Genomic DNA, 26,549 nt, shown 5'->3' on the forward strand with positions numbered 1-26,549 from the left:
ATTAGCTCATTCATTTACCTCTTCTGGTTTAAACCACTTTCTAATGCAACTTTAAGCGAAACACTAGCAATGTGGTGAAAATATAAACAACAAATGAATGAAGAACAGCAAAGGTCTGGGAAGGTTCTCTGTATTAAATGTTATTTCTTGTCTGTACTGACTGTGAATGTGCAAAAAGCCTCTGGGTTCTCATCCCGGGCGGCCTCAACTGTTGCTTTAGCTTGCTCGAGTTGGTTGCTGTAACACTCTTCAGCTGCAAAAGAATAAGAGGAACAAGTTGTGAAACTCCAGGAGATGAGAGACCTGGTTCTAAAAAACTATTTCAAGGCAAAGCATGAGATACATACATTTCTATGGACAATCATTCATTAGAACCAAGACAAATCATGTGCGAGTCCCACCACATTGTACACTGCTTGGTGCAGTTCTTTAAATCTTTTACTATAATTTCTGTTTACATTCTAACCTCATAAATCTGTAAAGATTATCAGCCATCCAAGCTCCTACAAAGTGAACTACAACACTCTAAAACATCCAAGCTACCATTGTTTGTGATGTTATTATAGTCAGTGATATACTTTTAATTAAAGATGTTACCAGACAAATCAAGTTGAATGATATAGTATTGCTTTTTGGCCATATTTTTGATGAAATGTTAAAAAAGACAAAAGAAAGAAGGCAAACAAATGCTACCTCAAAAACATTGTTCGCTTTCTGTTAAAAAAAGAATGTATCTGTCAGCAAAAGAATGCAAAGCCAAATTCTGCACACATTGTAAAGATTTGACATTTAAATTTCTGTTTTCAGTCTAACTGATTCAAAGTTCACATCAACATACACAAGTCTCGTGGTAAATTCAGACTAATCCTAGGGAAGACTCCCATGCCCCTGAGAGTGATGTCCTCTGGTGGCAAGAAGGCAACTTGCAGCTGAAGCTGCTTCTGAAACACCTCAGGGATGCCAGGGAGGTAGAGCACACGCACATGCAGCTCTGTGCCTGCATTAATGTGTCCCTGACACAAAAACAGATAGAAAAAAGCTCAAATCAATAAACTACTCAGACATTTTTAGGGGATACAGCCCTTACAGGTACTCACCGCAGCTGGAATAAGCAGGGGCTTCCCAGGCCAGACCTGCAGGGCCCCCAGGTCTATCTGTTTCTGTACTTCTTTAAGCACTTTCATCTGTTTGCTTGCCTCCTTATCAGCCTCCCCCTCTTCTGTCTCAGTGTTTATAAAGCTGAATTCAAAGCCTACCTTCCCGGTGTTCCTTAAGGTAAAACCAATTTCTCCGACACTGTGAAAAAGCTGGGGAAAAAGAGGCACATCGAAGAGAGAAATGACTCCACCTGCTGTCTGCTTTTACACAGCATCCCTGTCTCCACTGGAGCATTCTGAGCTCAATAGGATGAATAACTGAGGTGGAGACAAACGTAAAAAAGATTTAAACTTTTTTCTACTTGATGTTAATTTCAAGACTAACAGGATCTCCTAACCTCTATGGATTACTTCAGTCTTTGGCTGCAACCACAGCTGGAGCAGTGGACAGAAAGACAGCACAGAGAGAAGAGTGCTGAACAGACAAGAAGGTCGAAGGGAAAGTTCTGCTGAATCAGTGCTTCATCTTAATCGAAATCAATGTGTCCTTGTTTTGAATATCAATGATAACTGGTCCTGATGGCTTGCATGTGTAAAGAGGTGAATGAGTTTGACCAAAGGGTGGGAAGAAAAGCAGTGACATTCAAACTCCACACTTTCTCATTTTTTTCTAATAATTGTAAACATTTTTAAAATGTTGAAATTAGTATCTCTAAGTTAAAAAAAAACAACATTCTGCTAAACACATAATGAAGTGAATATACCATTATATATTTTTTGTTAATTGGAGATGAACCCAAGTTTTTTTTCAACTATAATAAAACTTTATTATTCTCACTGTTTGGGAAATTGACTTAATCAATGACATGCGAGTAATTCTACGCCCCTCCTTCCTGTTTCTATAGAGTTCAGAGGAAGAATCACAGACAACTGTTTTTATAAAAACAGATTTCTGACAGTTTCTGAAGCCTTCAGGTATCTTTTATCATACTTTAAACGAAAAAAAGAGAAAAAAATTTGTCAGAGAAACAGCTTTTGCTTTACATAAATCTGCAAAGGTCATATAAGTATTAGTTTTCAGAGAGAAAGGTACTTCATGAATGGAAAATTTGGAAGATTGTTGTAAAGGTTGTCTGAGGTTGTTTTCACGCTCCGACAGCCTAGAAGAGGTGGGCTTTAAACTGTGACTGCTTCCCATGTGACCCAAATCCTGGAAGAGCATTAGATAATGGATGGTATTGAAGAATTTATCCAGCTTCATTTCACAAAGAACATATGAATGAGCAATTACATTTTTTTTTCTTTTTGTCAAGGTAACACTTTATTAAACTTTGGTGTCAAATCAAAGATCCTTATTGCAAGATAACAAGTTATACTTTTGTTATGTTGTACTAAGAAAATTGTTATTGTTATCATGTGATAAAGAGTTATTAAGTCATCGTCTCAAGAAAACGAACAAAAAAAATATTTACAGACACAGTTATAGCTGTCATTTAAGGACCAGATGTGAGCTTGTAGAGTCTTTGTCATATGTTGAATCGTTTTAAATCCCATTATAATCCGTTCAAACCGCATTGCCTGGTACAAAGTCAATTTATTGTCAAATCAATAATGAATTGTCAGCAGCACAGATGAATCACCACAGTATCAGTAGAGGGCTTCACTGTATGATAGCAAATCAAGATGCGATTTGAATTGGCCTCAGAGGTGGGGATTAACATCCCTAAATAAACACAAATGCCAAAGCCCATTGGTGTGAATAAACATGGAAATACAGTAAACCTTGGCTCCTACCAGCAGACCAAAGTCAAGACAAGTGGAATCCAGGCTGAATCGGATCTCTGAGGCTTCTCCCCTGAGCTGGACTTCATACGTTGGCCCGTCTTTTACGCGGCACTGCGCCACCACCTCCCTGCTGATGTTCTCATGACCGAAGAATGAGAATGTGACAAACTGCTCGTCTCCAGGTTGCAAATCACCAAACATTGGCAGTATGTCAAAAACCTGAAAGAGAAAAATAAAAAGATTGCTTTTTTAGTTTTGCATTTTAAAATGTTTCCCCCGAGTAAACCACAACAACCAAGTTTTTGTATCCTGAACCTTTAACTGTGACACAATATGAATCAAAATTTCCTCTTCCACAAACGTGATGTTCAGATGGCAATCTTGCTAATTAACTTCTGACAAATACATTTTCAAGCTATGTTAACCTTAAAAGACAGGAATGAGTTTTCCAGTATGGACTTCTGTGTCAATTAAAAAATGATTGTGTGGTTTTTAAAGGTTGTAAAGTTTAAGACACTAAAGTCGGCCTGTGAGCTCGGAGGAAAACCATTCAAGTAACTTGACAGTTTTCTTCAAAACGGAATCCATTTTGCATTAGCTTTCCCATATTTTGACTAAAGGTGGCACTAAGACTGGGAAAAATGAGGGTCATGTCTGTGGCAGAATTTTGAAATGGTTTGTTTTGATGAGCACGAGTACTGATTTTCAGTTTTATTGGTAAAAATTAAAAAGTCTGTTTCTATCCTTTAAGAGCCAAATAATCAATGTCATCAGTTTCCTACAGCAACAAAGAAAAATATGACTTTTTTTATTCCCTTGATGCCGGAATATATTTCCAGCTAAGAAAAAAAATTCACTTGTGGTTTTGCTTTCAAATGGATGCTAAATTAAGGTACATTTGGAGTTAAAGATGTTTGATGCATATCTCCATCAAATTGGCGTTTAGGGGTCACGTTTTTTTTTACTGAAATATTTTGTCATTTGAAAACACAAAGAAAAACAATACAATACTACCCCTTTTTTATCTCAATAAACTTAGTTCCTAATTTCTTAAATTCTCTCTTTATGGCTAAGTGGTTTGATTGGTATTTATTCTGATAAGATAAATGCTCTCAGACACTTTAGGCTGACAGATGAGAACAAGTGTGAAGCATGAATGTGTGTTTACCACCACAGTGACACAAATGTATCACAGACACTGGAAAAGCTACTAGCAGCCTGCTGGGGATCTCAGGGAAGCCCTGGTTTGTTTGCCTACCTCTTCCAGACACACAGGGTGCAGCTCAATGCTCTGCTCCTCTTTATCAGGTTTGGGGCTTTGAGGAAGAGCATGACGGGGGGCTGGAGATGGGCTCTTCCTCCACTCTTCAACCTGTCTTCTCTTCCTTTCATCCACTATCTCAGACTTTCTGTGTAGAAGTCAAATAAAGGATAATTATCAATTAAGTTGGAATTCAGCAAAAAAATATGCAATAACAACATCTGGGCGAAATCCTTCTACTGTGACAAGAAAAAAATCTCATCTTTCAACGGAATGAAAACAAGCAAATTAAAGGGGTCAGTGAGGCATGCAGACAAAATGTAACCAAAAGGAAATCATACGCTTCTATTGTGTATCCAAACCATCATTCATGCATAATCCACATCCAACATAAGCAAAAAGTCTTCAGTAGCAACACCCCAACGAACTTAGTCTCTAATTTTCTTTCTCTTCTCCCCTCTTTCTCTCCCTGTGGAATCACACTGGCTGCATCCATCAAGTTAATTAAACAGAGTGTTCTATAATTAAGAGGAATTTTAATAGGCAAGCAGCAGGAAACAGGTCAGGATAGATTGCAGTGAAGTGCTGAATGACCATGAAAGCGAATGACAGAGATTTAATGAGTAAAGACATCTTAAAACTGGACAGGAAAATGCTGGGCTGATCCAGCTCATGCACAGGTGTGCGCACAACTGCAGTGACAGTCCTGTCACACCAGCTCACAGGGTTGTTCAAAAACAAACCAGCAGGGGGCACTGCTGTATGATCGCAGTGAGGAATGCTGTTTCAGCGAATGAGCTGGCCGCCAAGTGATAGAAGAGAAATCAAACCCTGAAGGTTAAAGTATTCTGGGGTGGATTGCTTTTTAAAATGCGCACTCCACTGAAGACTTTAAAAATCAGTGATGTGCGAACACAGGAACAGATGGTGAGGCGGCACCCGATGACTCTGCAGGAGCTGAACACAAAACAGAAATAGCCCTTTTCTGACATTTTCATATCCGTCTCTCTCTCTCTCTCCTCCTTCTTTTCTTCATGTTCACAGAGACTGAGACTGTGTTTTCTCGTGTTCAAAGATTGCTGAACCGCAAACATCCCATTTCCAGCAGTCCGTCAACAGATAGATGGGTGGGGAGAAACAAGTACTAGTGGGAGGCTGAGCAGAAATCCTGCTGCAGTCCAGTTTGTGTGCGGAACAAAACAAAAGCAGAGGTAGTATGTTTGATCAAGTATAAATCTGCGGGGGACATTTTAGCACTTGATTCTTATGCAACTTTTTAGCTATATTATGAACGAGCGTGTGAAATGTTAACAAGCAAAAAACACTGAATACTGTAAAATCTAAATTCTTCCCCTAACCCTACGGCTTCACCCTAGTCTCTACCCCTACATTTAGCCCTCCAAACAGAGAGTTATAGAAATATGTCAGAATTCTTTCACTACTCACTACATTGTGAGCTATAAAGTGCGTTCGCGATTTTGTAGTGCTGTCCGAATCAACAATTCCAAAATTGAGTGCCCTAGCAAACTCCCAGAGGTCTCTGCGAAAAACCAGTGTGCATCGATGTTCACTAGATTAGCTAAAATAGACCACAATGCATTTCATTTCAACAATTTTTGGGGGAAAAAATATGTTTAAATGTACTTTTTAAATAAACAATCAACCTTTTCGTAGTCAGAACACAGTATTTTCATAAATAGCCATTGTAAAATGCTCGTATTGATTCGATTTTTACTTCAGGAATTCTTTGAGGTCATATTTCCCGTTTAGAAAAAAAGAAATTTAGTTAGCATAGTGTCTGAATTGCTTTTAAAATCAAGCGCACTAAATAGTCCCGCACTGTATAGTTTTTTAGTAGTTAGGGGTCATAGTGCGGGACTATGGAGCTCACCATGCTCACTGCTTTTATTTTTTTTTAAATATGACTTGTACCAATGTACCGATATCAACTATGAATTGTACCAACAACCACAAATTATAAGATGAATGGAATTGTTGTTAAAATGAATTGTTACACCCCTATTGAAATACAATAAAATGAATTAAAATACAATTGTTCCTTGATCGTTATTTTGACCACGGTCAGACTGACCATGCCATCATTCCTTAACCTAATGTGCCGATCTTTGTAAAGGCACAGTTTGATCTGACAGACTGATGAAGACATGAATAATTCTCTAAATCCAAGAAATCTCCTTTCCCTAAATCTTCAAATCCTTCCTTCACATTTCCTTTATTCAATGAGGTTTTCCAGGAAGAAGAGATAGAAGGGAATTAGCATTTTATGTGGTTATACAAAATGGAAGAGGATAAGGACAGATCAAAAGCAGCTTGTTAATTAAAAACAGAACCCAAGTGTGAATATATTATCAAGAGTTACTGACAGAAAAAGATATCAGAACTCAACAAACAAGAAAAAGAACATTCATGCATCTCTTTTCTGAACCCTCCTGGTCCTGTTCAGGGTCAAGGGAATGCTGGAGCCTATCCAACTATTGTTGGGCAAAGTGGGGAACTTGCTAGCTAGACAATACATCTGTCCCAAAAAAAAAAATATTGTATAAATATTATTTAAAAGGGTACTTTAAATTGAATGAATTAAATGGGGGGGGGGGGGGGGGGAGTTGCTCGCCCAGGGAGTAGGTTAGTGTAGAACTGCCAGTGTTTATGTATGATCTAAATGTTGAATGTATGTGACGAAATCTCTCTTATACATGTATTTCCCATGAGTCACATATGAAACTTTGATCATTGGTTACACTCAGCTTATTTCCATCTTTGCAGTTTGACGTTTCCCCCAACAGGCTTTGAGGATCTATTGAAAAGTGTGAGCAGATTGTTATTGGAAAGTCTTTTTTTTTCAGTTGAACTCCTCCCTCTGGCTTTAGCTTTAAACTCTGTGACATCTGCAGGTTTTTCACACACAGATCAGTCAATATAGCTGTAATCCCAAAGCTAGGGGGTGGTGCTGAAGTATCTACATGGAGTCTTTTCCACTATCTAAAAATACAAAAAAAACCATTACTTTACTGAAAACCCCATCTCCAAAAATTTTGGTATAATTAACAATAGGGATGTATTTAGCTGAACAAAGCCAGATAGTGAAGATTTTGTGTGACAGAACTGTCTGAACACAGGGTGAGGTCTCCATTTAATTAGCATGATGTCCTATGAGGAAGATTGTTAGGAGAGGTCACAATCTTTAAGTGGGAGAGGCTGAAGATAGAGAGGAGGTTGATTGGGATTACAAAGAAAGGAGAAGCACCAGCAGGGGAGCGCAGAGATAGAAAAGACTGGAGAAGGAAAGAGGACAAATAAGCTGTGTAAAATCCTGGAATCAGAAAGAGAGACAAAAAAGAAAAAAGCACCAATGGATGAAGGAGTCAGAGAAAAAAGCTGATTGAGGATGACAAATCTTGCAGAGCTATTGCTGTTATTTGGTTCAGGGCCATGGTCAGACTGCTGGAGTATTCACAGTTCATTCAGACGAGCCAAAGAGAAGGCGCAAATGAGAAACACTGCAAAGTTTATAAAGCCCACAATCAGTAAATGTGTCGTCCCCAGAGAATTTATAATGGATCTGGCTTTCAATTCCCCGGGTTAAATGTATGGCTACAGTACTGAAGCATCCCAGTGGGCAGTTTTAATGCATGGCAGAGAGCTTCGCTGCTCTTGTCGCTGAGCTTTGCCTACTCAGTATTCCAATGTTGTTTTTGCTGCAGGTCCGTAACAGCATGTCTGAAGGCACATAATAAGAGAATAAACACCCTTCAGTTGTGTACAGCTACAACACTAAGAACAAACAGCTTCATTTGAATCTTTGTACATTATCTTAACTTCTTTATGAATGTGTTCAGAGATGAACAATGCAAACCAGTTTAAGTCTAAATCAATACTGACCGACATACACGATTACTTTATGTGAAGGTGAAAGATTTTAGCAGAGGTAAGTTGGCTAAACTGATATTTCTGCAAAGAAAAAAGAACATAACTTAACAATTAGCAAAATTTAAATGTGACAGAAATTTGAATCATGACTAAAGTTAAGAGTGAAGACAAACAGATCTGATGGAAACATTGACACTGAATAAATACATCCAGAGCTAACCGGTAGCTGAAACCAAAACTGCTGGTTGACCTGGCCTGATGGCACAGGAAGCAGAGCAGAAAAACCCAAATTCTAAACCACAGGCTTAATTAATAAAGAGCAAAAAACAAGAAAATGTAATAAAAAGCATTAAAGCATAAAACATGGCACAAAATTATTGTCTTTTATGCAGTACTGATTGTTTTCAAAAGATACAAAACTTTTTGACAACAAATCTTTAGTAACTAAGGGCATATATATAAAGGAAATGCCAAAAACAAGCAAACATGTAGTATCATAAATGCCACAGCAGAAGCAGACTTACGGGAAAAACATTGTAGATTCTGCAAATTCAGTTTGTGAACATAAAAGAAGAAATAGAAAAATAACAAGAAACAGCTAAAAATCCTTTGAAAGTCTCTATCAGACAAAAGAAATATTTTGCCAAGAGGTGTAAAAACCCCCGGAGAACTGTTCACGACTTGACTACAGTGTACATAATGATAATGATAGTTGATTGGATTTTTCTGCACCTTTCCAGACGCTCAAAGTTTACAATATGTGTACATTATTCATTCACTCCTCATTCATACCCGGTGATGGTAAGCTGCATTAATAGCTTGGGTAAACCGTAGACAAGTACACGCCTACAGCGCCTCTGACCCTCACCAGGACATTCAGACCCATTCACACACCAGTGGAGCCACACTGGAGGCACGGACACAATGACATTTGACTGGGGAGAGTGGAGTTTGAACAATCATTCGATTGTTGGGCGACCTGCTCAACCACCTGAGCCACTGCCATACTTTTGTTTGAGCACAAAATCATAGGGTTAGGTTCAGAATGTAAACCCACCAGTGGATTTGCTTAGATATTAAATGTAACCATTGGAAAAATGTCTTTAAAACCCGACTAGATGTTCCTTTCTGTTGAGAATTTAAGCTATTTCATACTGGAGTGAATTGAGATTGGCTTAAATAAAGACGAAGCCTTTAGACGATGTGGAAATTTTGCACTACTGATATACAGTGATCCCTTGCTATATCACGGTTTACTTTTCACGGTTTCGCTACTTCACGGATTTGCATCGTGCATTGTGTTCTGCATTCTGATTGGCTAAAAAAGTCACTCCGCTTCTTCTCTACCTGCACGTCAATAATGTTGCTGTTTAATATGTACACGTACGTAAATCAGCTTTCCAAATTACGTACATGCAAATCATCTTGCAATTTCAAGTTTCTCTAAAACCCATAGAAAAAGAGCGACAACAACTGTCAATCACTATGTTCTTCTCCTGAACAAACACAGCTGCACCGCGGGCTTGAGAAGGAGAAAACACTGCAGCTTCTCAGACTGAAGAGCATTGAAATACACCTGAACCACTATTTGTCCGTTTGTACTTTGTATTTTTTTCATGATCATTTTAAATTTTCTCCCGTTTAATCCAATTCTTCGGGTCGCGGTGGGTGGGGCTAATCTCCGCGATTTGAAGCCTTCTGTTCACATTGATCATGATTAAAATTATTATTTGACAGTACAGTACAGAAGTTATTTGTTGAAAAAAAATGTTTTTAAAGTACTTTGATTTGTGAAACAAATGTTTGAGCCTGTAAAATGGTTTGTTCTTTCTTTTCAATGTTTAACAGAGTATTTAATTGTATAATAATTGTTAAAAAAATAGAGGTTTCTTAACTTTCTACTTCACGGATTTTGCCTATCACGGGTTCTTTTTGGAACGTAACCCCCGCGATAAACAAGGGTTTACTGTACACTGAAGTCTGAAAAAAACGATTACATTTCATCTTTGTTCTGTAATCTAATATTCCTTAAAGGCACTAAGGTTTCAGACTCAAGAGTACCATGTCATTAATCATGATAGAAATAAAAATGTTTCAGTCAGACAACTCTTGCAGTAAGAAATATTTATTTGACATTTTTCCACATTCTTTAAGTTGGCATTCACATATTTCCGTTTGGCATAAGGCTCCGTTCAATTCCATAAAACTTCCATAAAATTCCATAAAACTTTCGGGTAACAAAACCCCCCTTTACGGAGCCCACAGGTGGAAGCCGGGGAGGAGGGTGGGGCGAAGAATGAGCGCTGAAGGTAAGAAAGAATGAACAACTGCGCACCTGGCTTAAATAGGACGCTGAGCAGGTGAGTTAATTAACTGAACCGCCCTAGGGTATTTACCTGAAAAAACACTGCAGCGAGTATCTGCCCGAAATACGATAAATCGTCATTTCAGTCAGACAACTCTTGCAGTAAGAAATATTTATTTGACATTTTTCCACATTCTTTAAGTTGGCATTCACATATTTCCGTTTGGCATAAGGCGTTCAATTCCATAAAACTTCCATAAAATTCCATAAAACTTTCGGGTAACAAAACCCCCAACACTAAAATCATCCAGAAGAAGAGAAAATGTGAATGTAAAATCAGTGTGTAATAAAATGGGGTGTGTTTTCGGCAGCATTCCATTTTCATTTCATTTCCCAGTATGACTGCTATGTGTGACCCGGCACCATTGACCGTTTGGGCCGCCCCCGTTCGAGTACAGCGCCACGAAGGGAACATGCTATCTAGTGGATCTGCTATGTGTGACCCGGCACCATTGACCGTTTGGGCCGCCCCCGTTCGAGTACAGCGCCACGAAGGGAACATGCTATCTAGTGGATCTGCTATGTGTGACCCGGCACCATTGACCGTTTGGGCCGCCCCCATTCGAGTACAGCGCCACGAAGGGAACATGCTAACTAGTGGATCTACTATGTGTGACCCGGCACCATTGACCGTTGGGCCGCCCCCATTCGAGTACAGCGCCACGAAGGGAACATGCTATCTAGTGGATTTGCTATGTGTGACCCGGCACCATTGACCGTTGGGCCGCCCCCGTTCGAGTACAGCGCCACGAAGGGGACATGCTATCTAGTGGATCTGCTATGTGTGACCCGGCACCATTGACCGTTGGGCCGCCCCGTTCGAGTACAGCGCCACGAAGGGGACATGCTATCTAGTGGATCTGCTATGTGTGACCCGGCACCATTGACCGTAGGGTCGCTCCTGTTCGTGGAAACCACTAGAGGAACATACTATCTGAAAGAGAGAGGGAAAGAAATAAAAGGGGAGCCAACATAAACTGATCTTAGAACGTAAGCTCACTTCCGCAAAACGCTGTGCTAAACTATAATTTAAACCGCCAAACAACCCGTATGATACACTAACTTAACATCCAATCCAAAGCTTCCGATGGCGTATGACATGCTTAACAGCCATTATTCAAACTTCTATTAAACTAAGAACAACTTTGATGACCATAAACTCTACCATTTTGGCAACTATATATACACGCGCTTAAGTAACATCCGTTATTTCGAAGCTCCCAACGACAGTACCACGAACGAGCTTAATAGCCATAATTTTCTCCATTTGGCATACCAATTATAAGCGCTCAAGGAACATCCATATAAATGAGGTTCCATCCCAATATTAAGAACGAGTTCAACGCCCATATTTACTATGCTTCATTGGCATACTACAAACAAATGAGCTTAAGAACCAGATCCGAGCACCGCGCAAACTATGATACAACTTAGAGCAACCTAAATTTTTGAGGCTTCCACCTGGCTATAATTTTCTTTTAACATCTATAATCGAAGAATTTACATTCATTCTGCGGTTGACATTGATTAATTAATTCAGTCAGAAGTGTCATTGGAATGCAGAGGAGGTCCAACGCCCCGTCACTTTCAGTGCAGCAATAGGTACGTCGAGCAGTCATCGTTGCAGCACCAGATCAAGGAATGCATGGGTGACATCATTTCCTGGAAACGGAGAAGCTGATCGGGGCGTAGGGGTTCGCAGGCTCAGGATGCGATGCATAGATAAAAACAAAGCAGTATTAGTCTTGACAAGAATATATAAATAACCCAGAAACTGATCAGTTTCAAAAATGATTGAGATAAATTAAATAACAGTGCTTTTAAAAAGAAACAACAAATCTGAGAAAGTGAAATTTAGTAGATAGTAAAGGTAAAGACCCATTGTGGATTTATCGCACCCTAGAAACCCCCATAATCACAAATTCCAACAGTGAAATGATAGTGAAATATATAACCTGCACGAAATCTTAACACCAATTTTTATATACTCCAATGATGAGAAAAGTAACCTTTGACAGTTTCAGAGGGACGCACCTTCAGGAGGCCATCGAGGAGCAGGTGATGGGAAGAGTAGCCAAGGAGATTTGTAGATGAGGAAGGTCAACATCCCACGTAGCAAAGGATTACAGCTCGGCTGGATTTGATGCTTTGATTTGATATTAGTGATTCTCAAATTTTTAATTAGCCAATGGCGTCTGGATACTGCAAAAGAGAACTTGAGAGCCATGAGGGATCATAGGTTTTGATAGTATTTTTTGCTAGACTGAACCTTAAGCATTTAGAGGCGGAGTATAACAAGCCTCTAAATGGGGATGCATCTAGCAGAGTGTCATCTGCTTAAACAAGGCAGATGGAAGACTGACTTGTGGACACAAGATTTAACTCTTGAACTAAGCTTGAGAGCGCAAGTGATATATTTCCTACGGTCAGGGTAGAAGTTGCTCAAGGTGTTATTTAAACATTAACCAAGTCAACCGATGACAATACTATCATTCAATATTGAATCAGCTTTAATATAATCTCCAAGGATGAAATAACCGGACAACCCTTAAAAACCAACAGAGCTGTAGATTCCGGCGGCCGGACAAACACAAACCACTCTTCTTAAATCCTTTTCCCCCAAACCAGAAGGCGCAGACTCAGGAGAACAAGTGGAGGGAGCCTGAAGACACAACAGGTATCACAAAACCACTTCAGGCATAAAGAGGGAAAGATCAAACGCAAAACACGAAAATCCAGAACAGGAACACGTGGCCCAGGATCGAACTACCCAGAACAAGAACACAAGATGAACGGATGACCATAGGACCAAAGCTACAGCAAACGTCAGGTGGCCCAATCATTGACGAATCATATCCAACCAAAATTCGAAGAAACGACATGCTGCACAAAAGCCAGAGATGACATAATGGGGAGAGACAAGCATCAATGAACCACCCAAATCTATAGAAGAAAAATAAATCCGGACGGGTGGAGGACCATACATTATAGATAACGTGGAAACCCAATTTTGAAAATAAAGTTTTTTCACAGAGATTCAAAAGACCAGGGATACAGAGTAAAGTTGGCCACCAAGAAACAATCAATAACATGCAAAATGAAGGGCACCCATCGCCGACAAATATCCAGTACAGGGCGATAAAGTCGATTTTATGAGGACTGCCACGACAACGGAAAGGTAAACCGACCAACACCTCGAGCGCCAACTGAAGGCCAAGAGACGCCACTGAGAGGCATAGAGGCAGAACAGTGAGACCATCAGTGACAGTCATCCTCAGCCTTATATCGCGTTCGGAGGAAATTCGTGGAGACAGCATGGGGAGCTGAAGAAAATATATACCAATCCTGAAGGCGCATGGGGAACCAGGCCACTGATGCCCAGAAGATTAACTGCGAGGCGCTAGCAGGTCCAGATCAAGTCACATCAACCTGAACACTTCCTAGGGGCCACCCTTAGTGGCAGCTTGAAAACGATGCCCCGGAAGAATCCATCACATAGCCCCCACAAACCTCCAACCAAACTAGAGAGAGAATAACAAATTAACTGTCCAGCCGAGAAAACGAGGCCGCGACGAGACTGACACACTCACTAATGCGGCCGACGCAAGTCCCTGAAGCCAGGGCATGACCCACTGGGGTACACAGAGCGGGGAAAAACAGGTGGAGCAGAACGTGCGGGGGCAATGAATGAGGATCGCAGAGTGAATAAAATGAGCCATAGACGCTGCATAAGAGAGACCAATCATAAGGGAAAATGTCCATAGAGCAGAGACGGGTCCAAGAGACACTGATTCACATTCCAACTAACCAGCAGCTACAACAACGAAGAAAACAAACAGAAGAACCGCCATAATAATAAAGCCAGCATCAAATTAAAGACAATCAAGATTTACACACAGCTCCCAAAGAACAAAACAGCAATAGAAAACAAATGCTAAAAGCCACGATAAATTCAGCCAGCATGAGAAACCTGTCCAAACGAGGCCTGCCAGCCTTCACAACCACAGAAAGGACCCCACAACCCCTGAAAAAAATAAATAAAATAAAACAACCGGACGACGCAGAACTACGCAGCAGAAAAAGAATCAGAAGTGCATCATGAAGGACCCGGAAAAAAAAACTACAATTCCCAGGGTCCTTAGGGGCGTGACGTCACCGAAGTAAACAGGAAGTGAGACGCAGCCATAGAAAACTACACGGGAAAAGTACCGCGCGACGCTCACCGTGGATAATTGGGGTGACCACGGCAGACGAGAAGACCCGACTACTCCTGATCGGGGGGCACGGACATCCCGAACATTGCGGAAAGCACACCCCCTGCAGATGCACGCGACCGCGGCGAAACGAATGCGCTGTGCGCCGGCAGCCGCCCGCGGATCGTCAGCCGCCCGCGGATCGGAGGAGAAATTAAGGAGAGCAGACGCGGCGAAACCAAAACCCCACACCAGAAAGATGGGGATCATCCTTCCCAAGGACGGGGGAACACGGCAAGACGCCGAAAGAGAAGGAGACCCGCGGGCTCGGAGACCGGCGAAGAATGAGCGCTGAAGGTAAGAAAGAATGAACAACTGCGCACCTGGCTTAAATAGGACGCTGAGCAGGTGAGTTAATTAACTGAACCGCCCTAGGGTATTTACCTGAAAAAACACTGCAGCGAGTATCTGCCCGAAATACGATAAATCGTCATTTATTTCTTGTGGTGCAAAAGCCTACCATATTGCATGTCATTTTTATTAACAAAGAAAATCACACATTTTCTCTGTAACTTGCAGAGAGATCACAGCATTAGTTAATAATAATAATAATAATAATAATAATAATAATAATTGGTACTTTATTTATCCCACAATGGGGGAAATTCTTCTCTGTATTTGACCCATCCCCTGGGGGCCGCCGAACCGCACTCGGGAGGTAGCAGCGTTAAGGGTCTTGCCCAAGGCCTTTGATATGGTAACTGCCCCCAGTACCATTGTTCATTCCCCTCCGGGAACCCTGGATTCCTGCGTGGCAGCCTTCTACCTTACCAACCTTTTTTAATCTGTTACACTCATGTTCATTTTCTATTCTAATAGAATAAATAATTCAGTAAATCCTCATCTGTAGAATTAAACCAATTAGCTTCAATAACCTGAGGTCAGAAAAGTAACCAGAATCAATAGTGGCTCTGATAGAAAAGCAACTATCAATTGCTGTTCTGACTGGTGAGCCCTTCATTGAGCTCTGCAGAAGCCTGATAAGAGCACAGTCATTTAAACTAGGTGTGCTGGAGAAGAGAAACATGTAAAACATGCAGGGTGGGGCAGTGGGAAGAAACTGTTTAACTAAATGATGACTTTTTTTTAATGTTGTTTCCCACAAAAAAAACAGATATTTATGAAGACAAATATTATACTTATAGTCAGTCTGTGTAATTTCTAGATTTGGTCTCTTCTTGTTTCTTCATTGGGGTTTATGATCCAACACTCATGTTTTTACATACATGTAAATATGCAAAAGAGACTATCCACATAAGTTTGCACAAAAAACTGCTTTTTATTTAATCTAAGCTCTTTTTACAGCAAATGTAATCATACACTCTGCAACCACGTCTTTCTTGTGACAGCAAAGCTGTGTAATGTAGGGACTTGACATGAATTCTGGTGTAAATGTACCTGATCTTTGGTTGTTCGTGGTTGTCCAGAAAAGCCCAGTGATACGACACAGGAAGCAGAGAACAGTTGGTGACAGTGAGTACTTTGTGAGTCTCTGTGCCGTTGAACACGCAACCAAAATCAACCATAGTGGAGGAGAAGTGGAGGTTGGGGAAGTGGACCTCTGCATGCAACTCCACCACATCTTGTTGAGGATGTCCCAAGTAAATTATGTCAAGATACTGATAATAATGTAAAAAAAAAAGACAAACATTTGTGTGATTTCACTGAAAGTAAAACTTTTTAGCATGACATGGTGACGTGTGCTGGGGTGTTCACTGTCAATTTTAAAGGAAAGTACACTACTTACCTCATCCACAACACGTGACTGTCGATCCTGACAGAAACTTGGATTGAAACATACCCATAATTCAGCCTGTTTCCCATCACCCAACACTAATGACTAAACAAAAAACAAACATGTGCCGGTTAGTGCAAAACTGCCTAAGCATGCAAACTCCTAAAACTAAAACTAAAATAAAATTATAAACTTTACATGAGTAGAAGTTCACCTTTTTTGTAGCTGAGCTTTGTTCTCCAGAGGCATCACACAGAAAGAAAGGTTCTCCAAGTTTGAGCTCAATGGACAAAGACAAAGATGACACATTCTTCAGGAGCAGCTTCTCAAAAAGAAGAGGCAGCTTCTCCCCTTTGACCTACAAGAGAAGTACAAGCCTGTTACTACTGTAGCTAAAGTAGAGACACGCTGAAAGCTCTCCCTTTATAAATCAGGTAGATTTAACTAACTTTGCTGAGATTGAAAAACGAAACCAAGGAAAAGTACAGAAGCGGTGTGTGTAAACCTTATCACTAAGCAGCTCTTATATTACAGGAATAGTTGATTGGATGGAGAGTTGACTTGTTGGAAGAAAAAATAACTAAGAAAAACGAACGTAAACATAATGATGAAGGTTCTCAATCAAAAAAACACTCAACTCTGCAATGACAAAACATCAGGTGTTTTTGTGTCAATGTGGGATTTTACTTGGACATTTGGTCATATATTTGCAGAAGCCAGCTTTTTCAGACTATTATTCCCTACTGTAGAGAGCAGTTACTGTTTCAGCAAGTTGCCTGACCTATGGTCTAAACCACAGACAGGTAACTGTGGGTCAGAGCGCCACTGTCTCTGTTGCTTTAGATGTTGCTTAGATGTTTCCCTAAACACTGTCTAATACCTGGATTAGGTAGATCCAATCAGTCATAGAAGCTAAAACAGAAGCTACAAGGGTAAGGTAGAAGGGTCCTACCTTCTTCATAAAGAAATTCAACTTCTTTGTTGGAATACTCAGAACGGGGGCAACAAAACGACAGGTAAGATCTACAGTCATGATGATCTCCTGAGAGCCCTGCCGACCAATAATGCCATGACACACCAGACGCTCACGCACAACCTGGAAAGACAAGAAGACACATTCCACAATCACATAAAAGCCGTAGTGAAGAAACGTAGACCTTCATTTTATTCAGGTGCATGCATTCAAGACAACTACGTCACCTGGGGAGAGTCTGAGGTTGCTGTCAGTACCATGTCAGCTGAGCAGCCAGGAAAAAGCTCAACACGAGACGGGCTAAGGCTAAACATTGGTTTCTCTCTGCTGGAGGGGAGTGAAGACCCATAGCTAAGAGTATCTCTCTGCCTGGTAGTTGAGATGGGGGGCAGGAACGATTTCTCTGGTAAGCTCTTTTCTTTATGTCTTTTAGAGGGAGGGCTGCTGTCAATCTTCCAGTACATTCGATGAACCCGCTGGCCTTGGTTGGTCAACTTAAAGTGGTACTGGCACAACCCATGGCTAACAAGACATGATGAGGAAAGAACACCACATGACATGGATTGTAACACCAACAGTTTTTAAACAGATTGACCAGCCTGGGACATTCTCTACCTGAAGAATGTGCCGAGGTCAAGGTTTGGGCCTAACGGTCTGTTGCTGACAATCGTAGTGCCAGTGCCTGTGGCTGAAACACTGACGATTAGAGTCTGACTGTCCTGGATAGAAACTTTCAACTTGTCCTGGAACTGAAGAGTGTCCTTCAGGTGAGCCACCACCTTCAGCACCAGCTGGCTCTCTGCTGGCACTTCACCCTCACTGGGTTCAACCCTCCAAAATGACCCTCGATGGTTCTGAGGAAAAACAAAAAACAGTAGTCCAGATGAGTTTTTGTTGGAGACAGGAGTGTTCCAGTAGATCCTGGCGTGTCTGAAATGTGATGCATTAAAACACCTCCCTTGAGGAGACACTTTCCTTAAACTGTACTGCACAAACCCTGAGACTGCAGCCATAGCTGGACTTTGAGGGTTTAAGCGTGTATCGAATGACAACATAACCACATCAAACCTCTGTGCAACATAAGATCTAAGAGGCTGAAGCAGACCCATGGCTCTCTGTCTGCTGTAACTAAGACAGAAAGTATCAATAATATGAACAGGGTAATGTGATGAGAGGGATCTTCAGACATGCAATGTTAAGATCCGTGAAATATTTAAATAATTTGTTAGTATTAGAAAAAGTATTAAATTTTTTTTAATTATTCTCCAAAACAATTGCAGAAAAATTTCTTATTTTTGCTGCTTTTTGAATCACGGCTCCTTGAATAAAACTCCGGTTTGAGGAGAAAAACAGTAGTACATCCCATGTTGAGTCTTTATTTTGCTCCCTGTGCTGTATATACATCTGACCAAGCAGTGGTCCAGATCACAATCAATGTTCTATACAGCGTTTGGGCTGATGGATAGCTGGAACATAAACTTTTAAATGGGATTCTGAAAATGAGCTTCCCATAGACGCAGTGAAGCCTGTAGAACAACACAGTAGTGCGTTGATATATGGAGAAACGCTCAAACACGGCACCGGACCTCTTTATTGTGGCACTGAGCTGGAAAAGGAAGAAAAATGATTTTACCGTTTTGTTTCATTGTCGTGTTTAAACTCGGCACTTAAACAGCGATCGACTCTGGGAGGCACCGATCTCTGTCCTGCGGTTTGTGTGATCGTGAGAAGGAGCTTGTGGAGGCAGTATAGGAGGAGGTTGATGGGAGTGGGTGGGGTCAGAAAAAAGAGAGAGGGGGATTGACTCCCCAGGGTGATGAGTAAGAGGTGCAGAATCTCAATGATTACATTGAACCCGCAGCATCCCTCAGCTTGATTAGGATTGATTGAATGCAGCATGAGTCAGAATAGTTCAGAACTCAAGCACGGGCTCTGCGCTCCATCATGAACACGCACAGCAATATATTCCTTACTGTAATTATCTAAATCTATCCTGTGTGGCCAGACATTACTGTCTTCTTTCCTTTTGTATATGTGTTTTGCTTGGTAACTTTCACACAATGAAAAATAACAGAATTATCTTTCGAAGCAGGAATACTCTCTCAGATAAAACTTCAACAGTGCAACTCTACACTCCTATCCAGCTCTGGTTGTAAGGATATTTTTCTGGGCTACATTACTGATCCAGTTGCTCTCAAAGAAAAACACTTTAACAACAACTCAGCATGATAGCTTTCTGCAAAACTCCCATAATCCCCTGTCAGCTGTTCGACTGATGTGGCTCTTTGTCTGGAAGATGCAACGTAATTCTAAGAGAATCTGCATCGATCGACGCCTGAGAATGCAGGAAAGAAACTCCTTCCCTCGACACTGCTTCAGAGGAGAGTGCAGGGTCACACAAATTTTGCAAGGTCTGCCCCTGTGCATTTTAATTTGTGTGTGTGCATTTGGCATTGCGTTTTCACTGGCTAAATGAGATACATAAAAACAATAGCAATTAAATGAACACATTTGCAGTCTTCAACATATATTTCTGTAGTTCGGCTTAAAACATCTTTTATCTTTGTGGCTAAATTTAGTATTCTTTTTCCAAGGTACATGGGTTGACTGAAAGACCCAAACAACGAAGACTTTAAGTCCAGATGACATGACTTAATTTCAACACAATGTACACAAGGTGAAAAAAATCTCCCTTTCTGTTTTGTCATGAAAACTGTGGACAATTTGTCTTTCCTCATTTTTGGAAATGTAAAGTTCACCCACTAGCCCTTTGAAGTTTAATTGAAACTTTCTTTAATCTTAATTACTTCAAAGTCAAAGACGTCTATTCTAATTCTAATTCATTGTAAAAAATATATGCTATTTACTTTACATTTCTACTTTAATTTTTCATTTTTGCTTTAGCACAAAACCTTTTATACTAATGGCAATTTAAAAAGAGCTCAAAAGCAGGAGGACGGTTCATCACTTTTATAACAAAACTAAGAGCACAGAACTGGAAACAGCATCCATCATCATTTTTATTTCAATTGGAATTAGCTTTAATAAATCTATATCAATAATCAAAAACAAAGACATTTAATCTGATATCTATATTTTCCTGCAAACCTAACACATACTAACTGACTTTAACATTTTACATCAAACATGGAAAACTGAACTTCATTTTTCATCTAATCAGTTTTTAAAGTTGTTTCCCTTCTGCATTTCTGCATTGGCAAAATGTCACCATCTGACTGGTTTAAAATGGCACAGAGCCCAAGTCTGAGGAGGGTAAACCACCTGGGGAAAGATTAAAATGGAACGATAACTAATTACTCTGGGCTAACAAAGCATTAATCACATATCCAACCAGAGTGAGGTGAGCTACTGGCAGAAGGAGAAGAAAATAGACAGTTTTAATGAAAAATAAGCAGGTGAATGAAGGAGATTTGGCAGATGAGATTTGTGTAAATCAAGTTTTGTTATTTCTTTGTTGTATTTATAAAGTTTACATTTGATTTTCTGTTATTCTATATTGATTGTTTGTATTTCTGCAGCCATTTCTCAATGATTTAGTTTCTTTTTGTTCTTACCATTCGAACAGTGAAGTGGGCGGGAATAGGAGACTGATTGAACAGTTGCAGCGGTCTAGCAACATCTTTCAGAACTGCAATTCTGCCAAAGTGGATCTGTGTGTTTTGAAGATGAACCACAGGTCCCTGCCCAAAGCATGACAGTAGCACCTCCTAGAATCCAACACGAAAGAAGAGGAATACTAATGCAAGATTTGCTCATCAGTTCTGCACATAATTACACCATCTGAATGCAAGTGTGCAGTCTGAACTTTAAGTGCAGAAGTTGAATCTACTAACAAGTGGTTGCTGGGGACTGCCAAAAATGGCAATACGCAGAGTGTGATGCAGCTCCCCGATAGCCTGAGCCTGCAGGAGGACAGGAAGGTCTGCTGAGCTGCCTGGAAGAAGAAGTCCTTTGGGTGCAGGGCTGCTAAAAAACACTGAGAAGTCTTCGTCAAGCTTCTGAAAACAGGAAAATAAAATGGACAATCATTGGACTCTTGGACAGCAAAAAAATAAACACAAATATATATCTAACAGTTAAAAAACACGGAGAATCTTTAAAGCTGTTCAGATTCTTGATAAAGGCTGTGCCCATGTCAAGTTTTTTTATCATAAATTTACAAAAAAAAGTGTATAGGATTTAAGACATGATATATTTCTCTGAATATTGTGCAAATGTCTTGCAGGCATAACATTTCAGACCCTGAACTTAAAAATTAATTAACCAATTTGGCAGCAGTGTTGTAGAATTAATCCTACAAACCCGGTGGACCTTTTGTTGGAGTGTTTTTCAATCTTCTTGGTAGACAGACACACTGAAGCTCCTCCAAGCTAGAGCTTTCCTGAACCCAATATTGTCTCTTGGCATAGCTGTTTTATTAAAAATATGAACCTTTACTTTGGCCTTACTGCTCACATAGAGCACACGTTCCTTCTTTTCCTTTATCCTGTGCAGTTTTCTGATAATAACAGCTTCTTCATCACCTGTCTGAATACTTCAATCCCCTTTCATATTAGGTACAAATGAATTCCAGTTAAAAATAATCTAAACTCTAGGAGAAGTAGTTTAAATTTCTTTTTACTCTTACAACAAAGTCAGATTCTCCCACTGAGGTGAATTCTGTTTAAGTTGACGCAGGAAGTGACAGGTAATTCATAAAGAAAATCTATTTTATTTAGCCTGGAAACGTAGTTAAATGCACATTTATTCATTTAAACATGGATTGTATTTTTAAATGGTGAAAAATGTCCAGTCTGAATTAAGAAAAGACAATACAAAAGGCTAGTTAGCTGGATAGCTCAGTTGGTTAAATGCAGGACTAGCACTTCAGTCTGGCTCCCCCTGTGCCGGTCCCCAGCATGGACAAAACAAACAAGAATGTCTCAAGAAGAGCATCCTGTTTAAAAATCCCTGCCAAACCACTGAAAGCTGAAGGGATATGCTGAAAGGTGAACAACAAATCTTGATCAATGTTGAATTTTAAGGTCGTCTTTTGTGTAATCTCCTCTGGGTTTGATTAGTAGCTGTTTCTTCTTCATTAATCACCTATCAGTGTATTTCCTTATGATTTAATATATAAAGTTTAGATTTTTTCCTTACCTTTCCTTTCTTCTAGAAATGCTTAGTTGTGATTCAGTTTTGTAAAATTAAGTTCCTTTTTTTGACACAACTGCTGACACAAAAACTGACTTTCTTATATAGATCATAATAAGTTTGTTGAGGTGATCAACTTAACCTGGTCTAGAATTTCATAGCAGGCGGGTAGATGACTGGGGTTAATCAGCCGTATTTGTCGCTTGTACGGGTGACGGAGGAAGCACCTTTGGAAGTCTAGAACTGGAGGCTGTACTACAATTTCAGGCACAGCACACCTGTAAAAGAGAAGAAAGTATAAATTAGAGAGAGAAAGAGGAAAAGACTCGTGCATACATCTGGAGAAGTAATCTTTTTTAACTTCAGTTCATTTCTCTGCTTTAACTCTGAGCCTTCCCTGCTGCATTAATATTAGTGGGGTTCAGTTTTTAGTCAATGATTTACAAAGGAAACAATACATTTTGTTCTTCTTCAGTCATCATTGTGTACTAACAAAGGTTGCACCAAATAATCATTGCAAAAAACAAAAATATTGAAGCCTAATAAAACTGGAGCCACTACACAAGCAAGGTAGTCTCCGTTTATTTAAGTGTAAAATGTTACAGCAGAAATAAACAGTTGGGTGTTAAAAACATTCCGTAACCATTTCAGTATTTAGGACAACTTTAATTAACCTTCCTGGTACATATGCACACAAAAAAGGGCAGAACTGAGAGGATTGGTGCTTAACAACTTAGCTTCATCGGTCGAGTGATACTTTCTTTGTTCAAGTTATATTCTGTTTTCAGACTCGTGTTTTTCCCGCCTCAGTGCTACTTGGTTTCATTTGCTAATCACCCATTCATGCTTTCTGTTAGTTAACTATCCTACAGTGTTTTTAAGACTCTGGTTTTGTCATAGTTTTTGTTTTTCCCTTGTCATAGTCATGCAATGTTTAAGTTTTGTTTATCTTGTCAATTGTCATTACTTCACACTTTTTCCAGTCATTAGTCAAAACATTTTTCATATTCTCAACACTCTTTTCAAACAAGAACTGACTTCATGTAGTTTCTCTCCACTGGACAAGACAACTCTATTCTATAGTATTTTACACTATAAGTCACATTTACACTGAACATCTTTAATATGTACACCCACTAATTAGCCTACGAAGTGATGATGCATCACATATTAGGGGAAACAGGGGTTTGGCATTATGCACAAGGTCACATCGACTGCTCCTTCTCCTGCGCCATGGCTTTCACTTGATTCAGCAAGAATAAGATCTGGTGCATGACAGACGGATGAACTGAAAGACTGACCTAATAATGTTAATGTGCAAACTTTTTGGGCATTTTGAGGAGAAAAGTAATAATTGAAAGGAGTTGCATTCAAGCACATTTAATGTCATGTTCACTTTCGTGTCCAACCTGGCATTGATGGGCAGAGTCATGATTTCCTGTCCAACACCTTCAACATCCACCACAAGAGCCAGGCGGTAAACCTTCACCGTGTTCGAGCAAAGTGTCACCTGGTGAGTGGAACAAACACATGACGCTGTCACATGATAGAAAATGGAAGTTTGTATGTGGCACACTGTTCTGGAGAGGATTGGCGAATGTCACTTGTAGGTGTTTGGGCTTCATTAACTTACCTAATTAACACAAAAAAACAAATGGAAGTTAATGTTGAAACTTTGACTAAATTACATGTATGCATAGACAATTTTAAAAAAACAAACAATAATGAACTGAATTATGCATCTTTTCATCAGATGATTACTTCTGTTGCCTTTGTTTTTTTCGTACATTTTGTTGTCAGTTTGTGAATTAATCTGAAAATAATTTTCAATTGCTGTGTGCATTAATTATACCTTAATGTTGACATCAGACATGGCCCTCACAGAACCAGCAGCAGGTATGATGGTAAACTCCACTGGCCGGACACGAGCAGCATGGCCTTTCCAGTTCTTATGTGACAAATTGGACACTTGGCTGGAACTGCTTACACTTTGGGAGCCCGACCCATCCCCCAGGACACGCAGAGAGAAATTCATTGGCACAAAGGATGTGTTGAAAAGGGTACATGTCAATGTAGCTGGGAAACCTGGAACGTTTGTTGAAAAATAAAACAAAAAGAAGCAAAATTTGTTCTCTTGGATTTTTTTTTTTGTGTGTGTAAATATTGCCATGCAAGCACGTCTCATGTGGCGATGTGAATTCAAATTTACCAAACGCTACATCTCCGAAATTAAGCTCAAACACATTGAAGTGGAATGTTGGTCCGATAACACAACCCCTGAAAGAAAACCAAAAGACATGAATGCACAAAACAGGCTAAAAACAAAATCCAAGAACTGTAAATTAAATATTCTGTGAGGCATCCATTTTGCCAATGTCACCACTGTGACAGCTGATGCCTTTGTTTATATTGGTGCACCTAAAAGCTTAGCTCACCTGAAGGTCAAGGTATGAGGGTGAGGCTGTCCATTTACGTTTAGTAGCAAGTCCTCTGAGAATGTCCCCAAGTTGCTGCTCTGGAAGGTGACTTTTACATTTTGGGAGGCTCCAGGAGGAACAACACCCTCCACCGGACTAATGGAGAAGCAGCGTCCAAATGTGGTGTCAGGCACTGAAAACCTGAAAAGAGCTTCAATGAACCCTACATTTGACATCTGCACCTGAGGGAGAATAAGAAGACGTTTTTTCTTCCATGAGAGTGTCTTCTTCACAATACTAAATAGTCCCTGTAGATGCATGTGAGATTGATTTGGACATTTTTGGGGTTAGTTTGGATTTTCGGTCATTGGAGAAGAAAGTTATCCCAAGTAAAATATGTTCATTAACTTTATTGTGCATTCTGGTCAAGCCATTAAAGAACCATATTGATTACATTATTATCTCAGGTTAAGAAGTCTTACGTCATATTGGTCTTTGTCGCCTATAAAAACATTGTTCATGTCCATCAGGCTATAGCTAAGTTCCAGTTCAGGTCCGAGGCCTTCCCCTGTGATTGTGAGTGGTAGATTCGATTCACGACCTAAAAAAACAGACAGACACACATATGACACATTCAAAACAGTGTTTTCGCCTGGTAATCAAATATATAAGTAAAGAGAGACGTTTGTAATTAGGAGTTTTGACAAATCACTCTAAAAGAACAAAACATGACAATGATTTTAGGTTTATTGAGCCTAAATGTTAAAATTAATAACATATTTGAATTAATTATAGTAAAACTGAATAAAGAGAAATGTTAATGCAAAACTACAGTCATTTTAAAATGTGAATATACTAATTGGATTAATAAATCAAGTAATAATAGTGTAAATAAATAATTAAATACCAAGTATGTAAAATGCTATTTTGTAAAAGATGTTGCTGGTTAAAAATGTATATCATCAGTTGATTCCAGTTTAAATCACTACAGAAGCTCAATTCTTTCTTGAGACTGTTCCACAGAGCATCATAACATTAATTTTGTCAGCAATAAACTCCCACAAATCTCATCTTTACACAATGAAAGCCATGAAGGCCTTTATAAATTGGTTTCTCAAGCTTTCAAGAAAACAAGGAGGCGGAGAACAGAGGTCCAGCCACAGAAGTGGGTCAGTACATTACCTGCTTTGGAAAACATGGAAATTAATGTAAATCTCCCCTACGTTTCGAAAGACTCACATAAAGGACACATGCAAATTCATCAACGGCCTTTCACTTTTCCCTGGGATGGGATGGGATGGGAACAGACCACACAAACATGGTGTGATACGAGCTTCCTCCATGCCCACATTATACGTCTAAGTTTTCTCTGTACTATTTTCAAAACCAAATATTACACCAAAAAGTGCTCAAGTGGTTAGTTCTTACTACTAAAGTGAAAGTACACCAACCAATTTTTGATTACGGTAGATTGAGTAGTGACGTAAAAGAGGGAAACTGCATGTTAGAGGATGAGTCTTCTAAGAACCACACACAGTTTGCTGGCTGGCATGAGTGTGGACCAGTAACCCTCAGGGTGAAAGAAGATGAGAAAACCAAATATATTGATTTGCAGCAGGGA

At 39.8% G+C, this 26,549-nt stretch overlaps 1 protein-coding gene across 3 annotated transcripts in view; it reads right to left on the minus strand.

The window, feature by feature from the left end:
* The window catches only part of hydin (HYDIN axonemal central pair apparatus protein), an 86,470-nt gene that overhangs the window by 36,879 nt on the left and 23,042 nt on the right, over positions 1-26,549 (minus strand). For all 3 annotated transcript variants that reach the window (XM_023955964.2, XM_078948935.1, XM_078948936.1), the window contains exons 11-29: positions 25,411-25,529; positions 24,947-25,170; positions 24,721-24,788; positions 24,364-24,596; positions 23,921-24,021; positions 22,654-22,789; positions 21,212-21,376; positions 20,933-21,085; positions 17,973-18,211; positions 17,585-17,879; positions 17,337-17,480; positions 16,599-16,742; positions 16,397-16,489; positions 16,048-16,268; positions 4,141-4,291; positions 2,892-3,101; positions 1,098-1,307; positions 839-1,013; positions 162-253 (exon numbers count right to left, since the gene is read on the minus strand). In XM_023955964.2, the coding sequence (XP_023811732.1) occupies positions 162-253; positions 839-1,013; positions 1,098-1,307; positions 2,892-3,101; positions 4,141-4,291; positions 16,048-16,268; positions 16,397-16,489; positions 16,599-16,742; positions 17,337-17,480; positions 17,585-17,879; positions 17,973-18,211; positions 20,933-21,085; positions 21,212-21,376; positions 22,654-22,789; positions 23,921-24,021; positions 24,364-24,596; positions 24,721-24,788; positions 24,947-25,170; positions 25,411-25,529 (3,173 nt within the window). The remainder of the gene's footprint in view (positions 1-161; positions 254-838; positions 1,014-1,097; positions 1,308-2,891; positions 3,102-4,140; positions 4,292-16,047; positions 16,269-16,396; positions 16,490-16,598; positions 16,743-17,336; positions 17,481-17,584; positions 17,880-17,972; positions 18,212-20,932; positions 21,086-21,211; positions 21,377-22,653; positions 22,790-23,920; positions 24,022-24,363; positions 24,597-24,720; positions 24,789-24,946; positions 25,171-25,410; positions 25,530-26,549) is intronic.

This window comes from Oryzias latipes, chromosome 6 (genome assembly GCF_053564925.1).
Source record: "Oryzias latipes strain Hd-rR chromosome 6, Olatipes_Hd-rR_3.1".
Lineage (NCBI taxonomy): Eukaryota > Metazoa > Chordata > Actinopteri > Beloniformes > Adrianichthyidae > Oryzias > Oryzias latipes.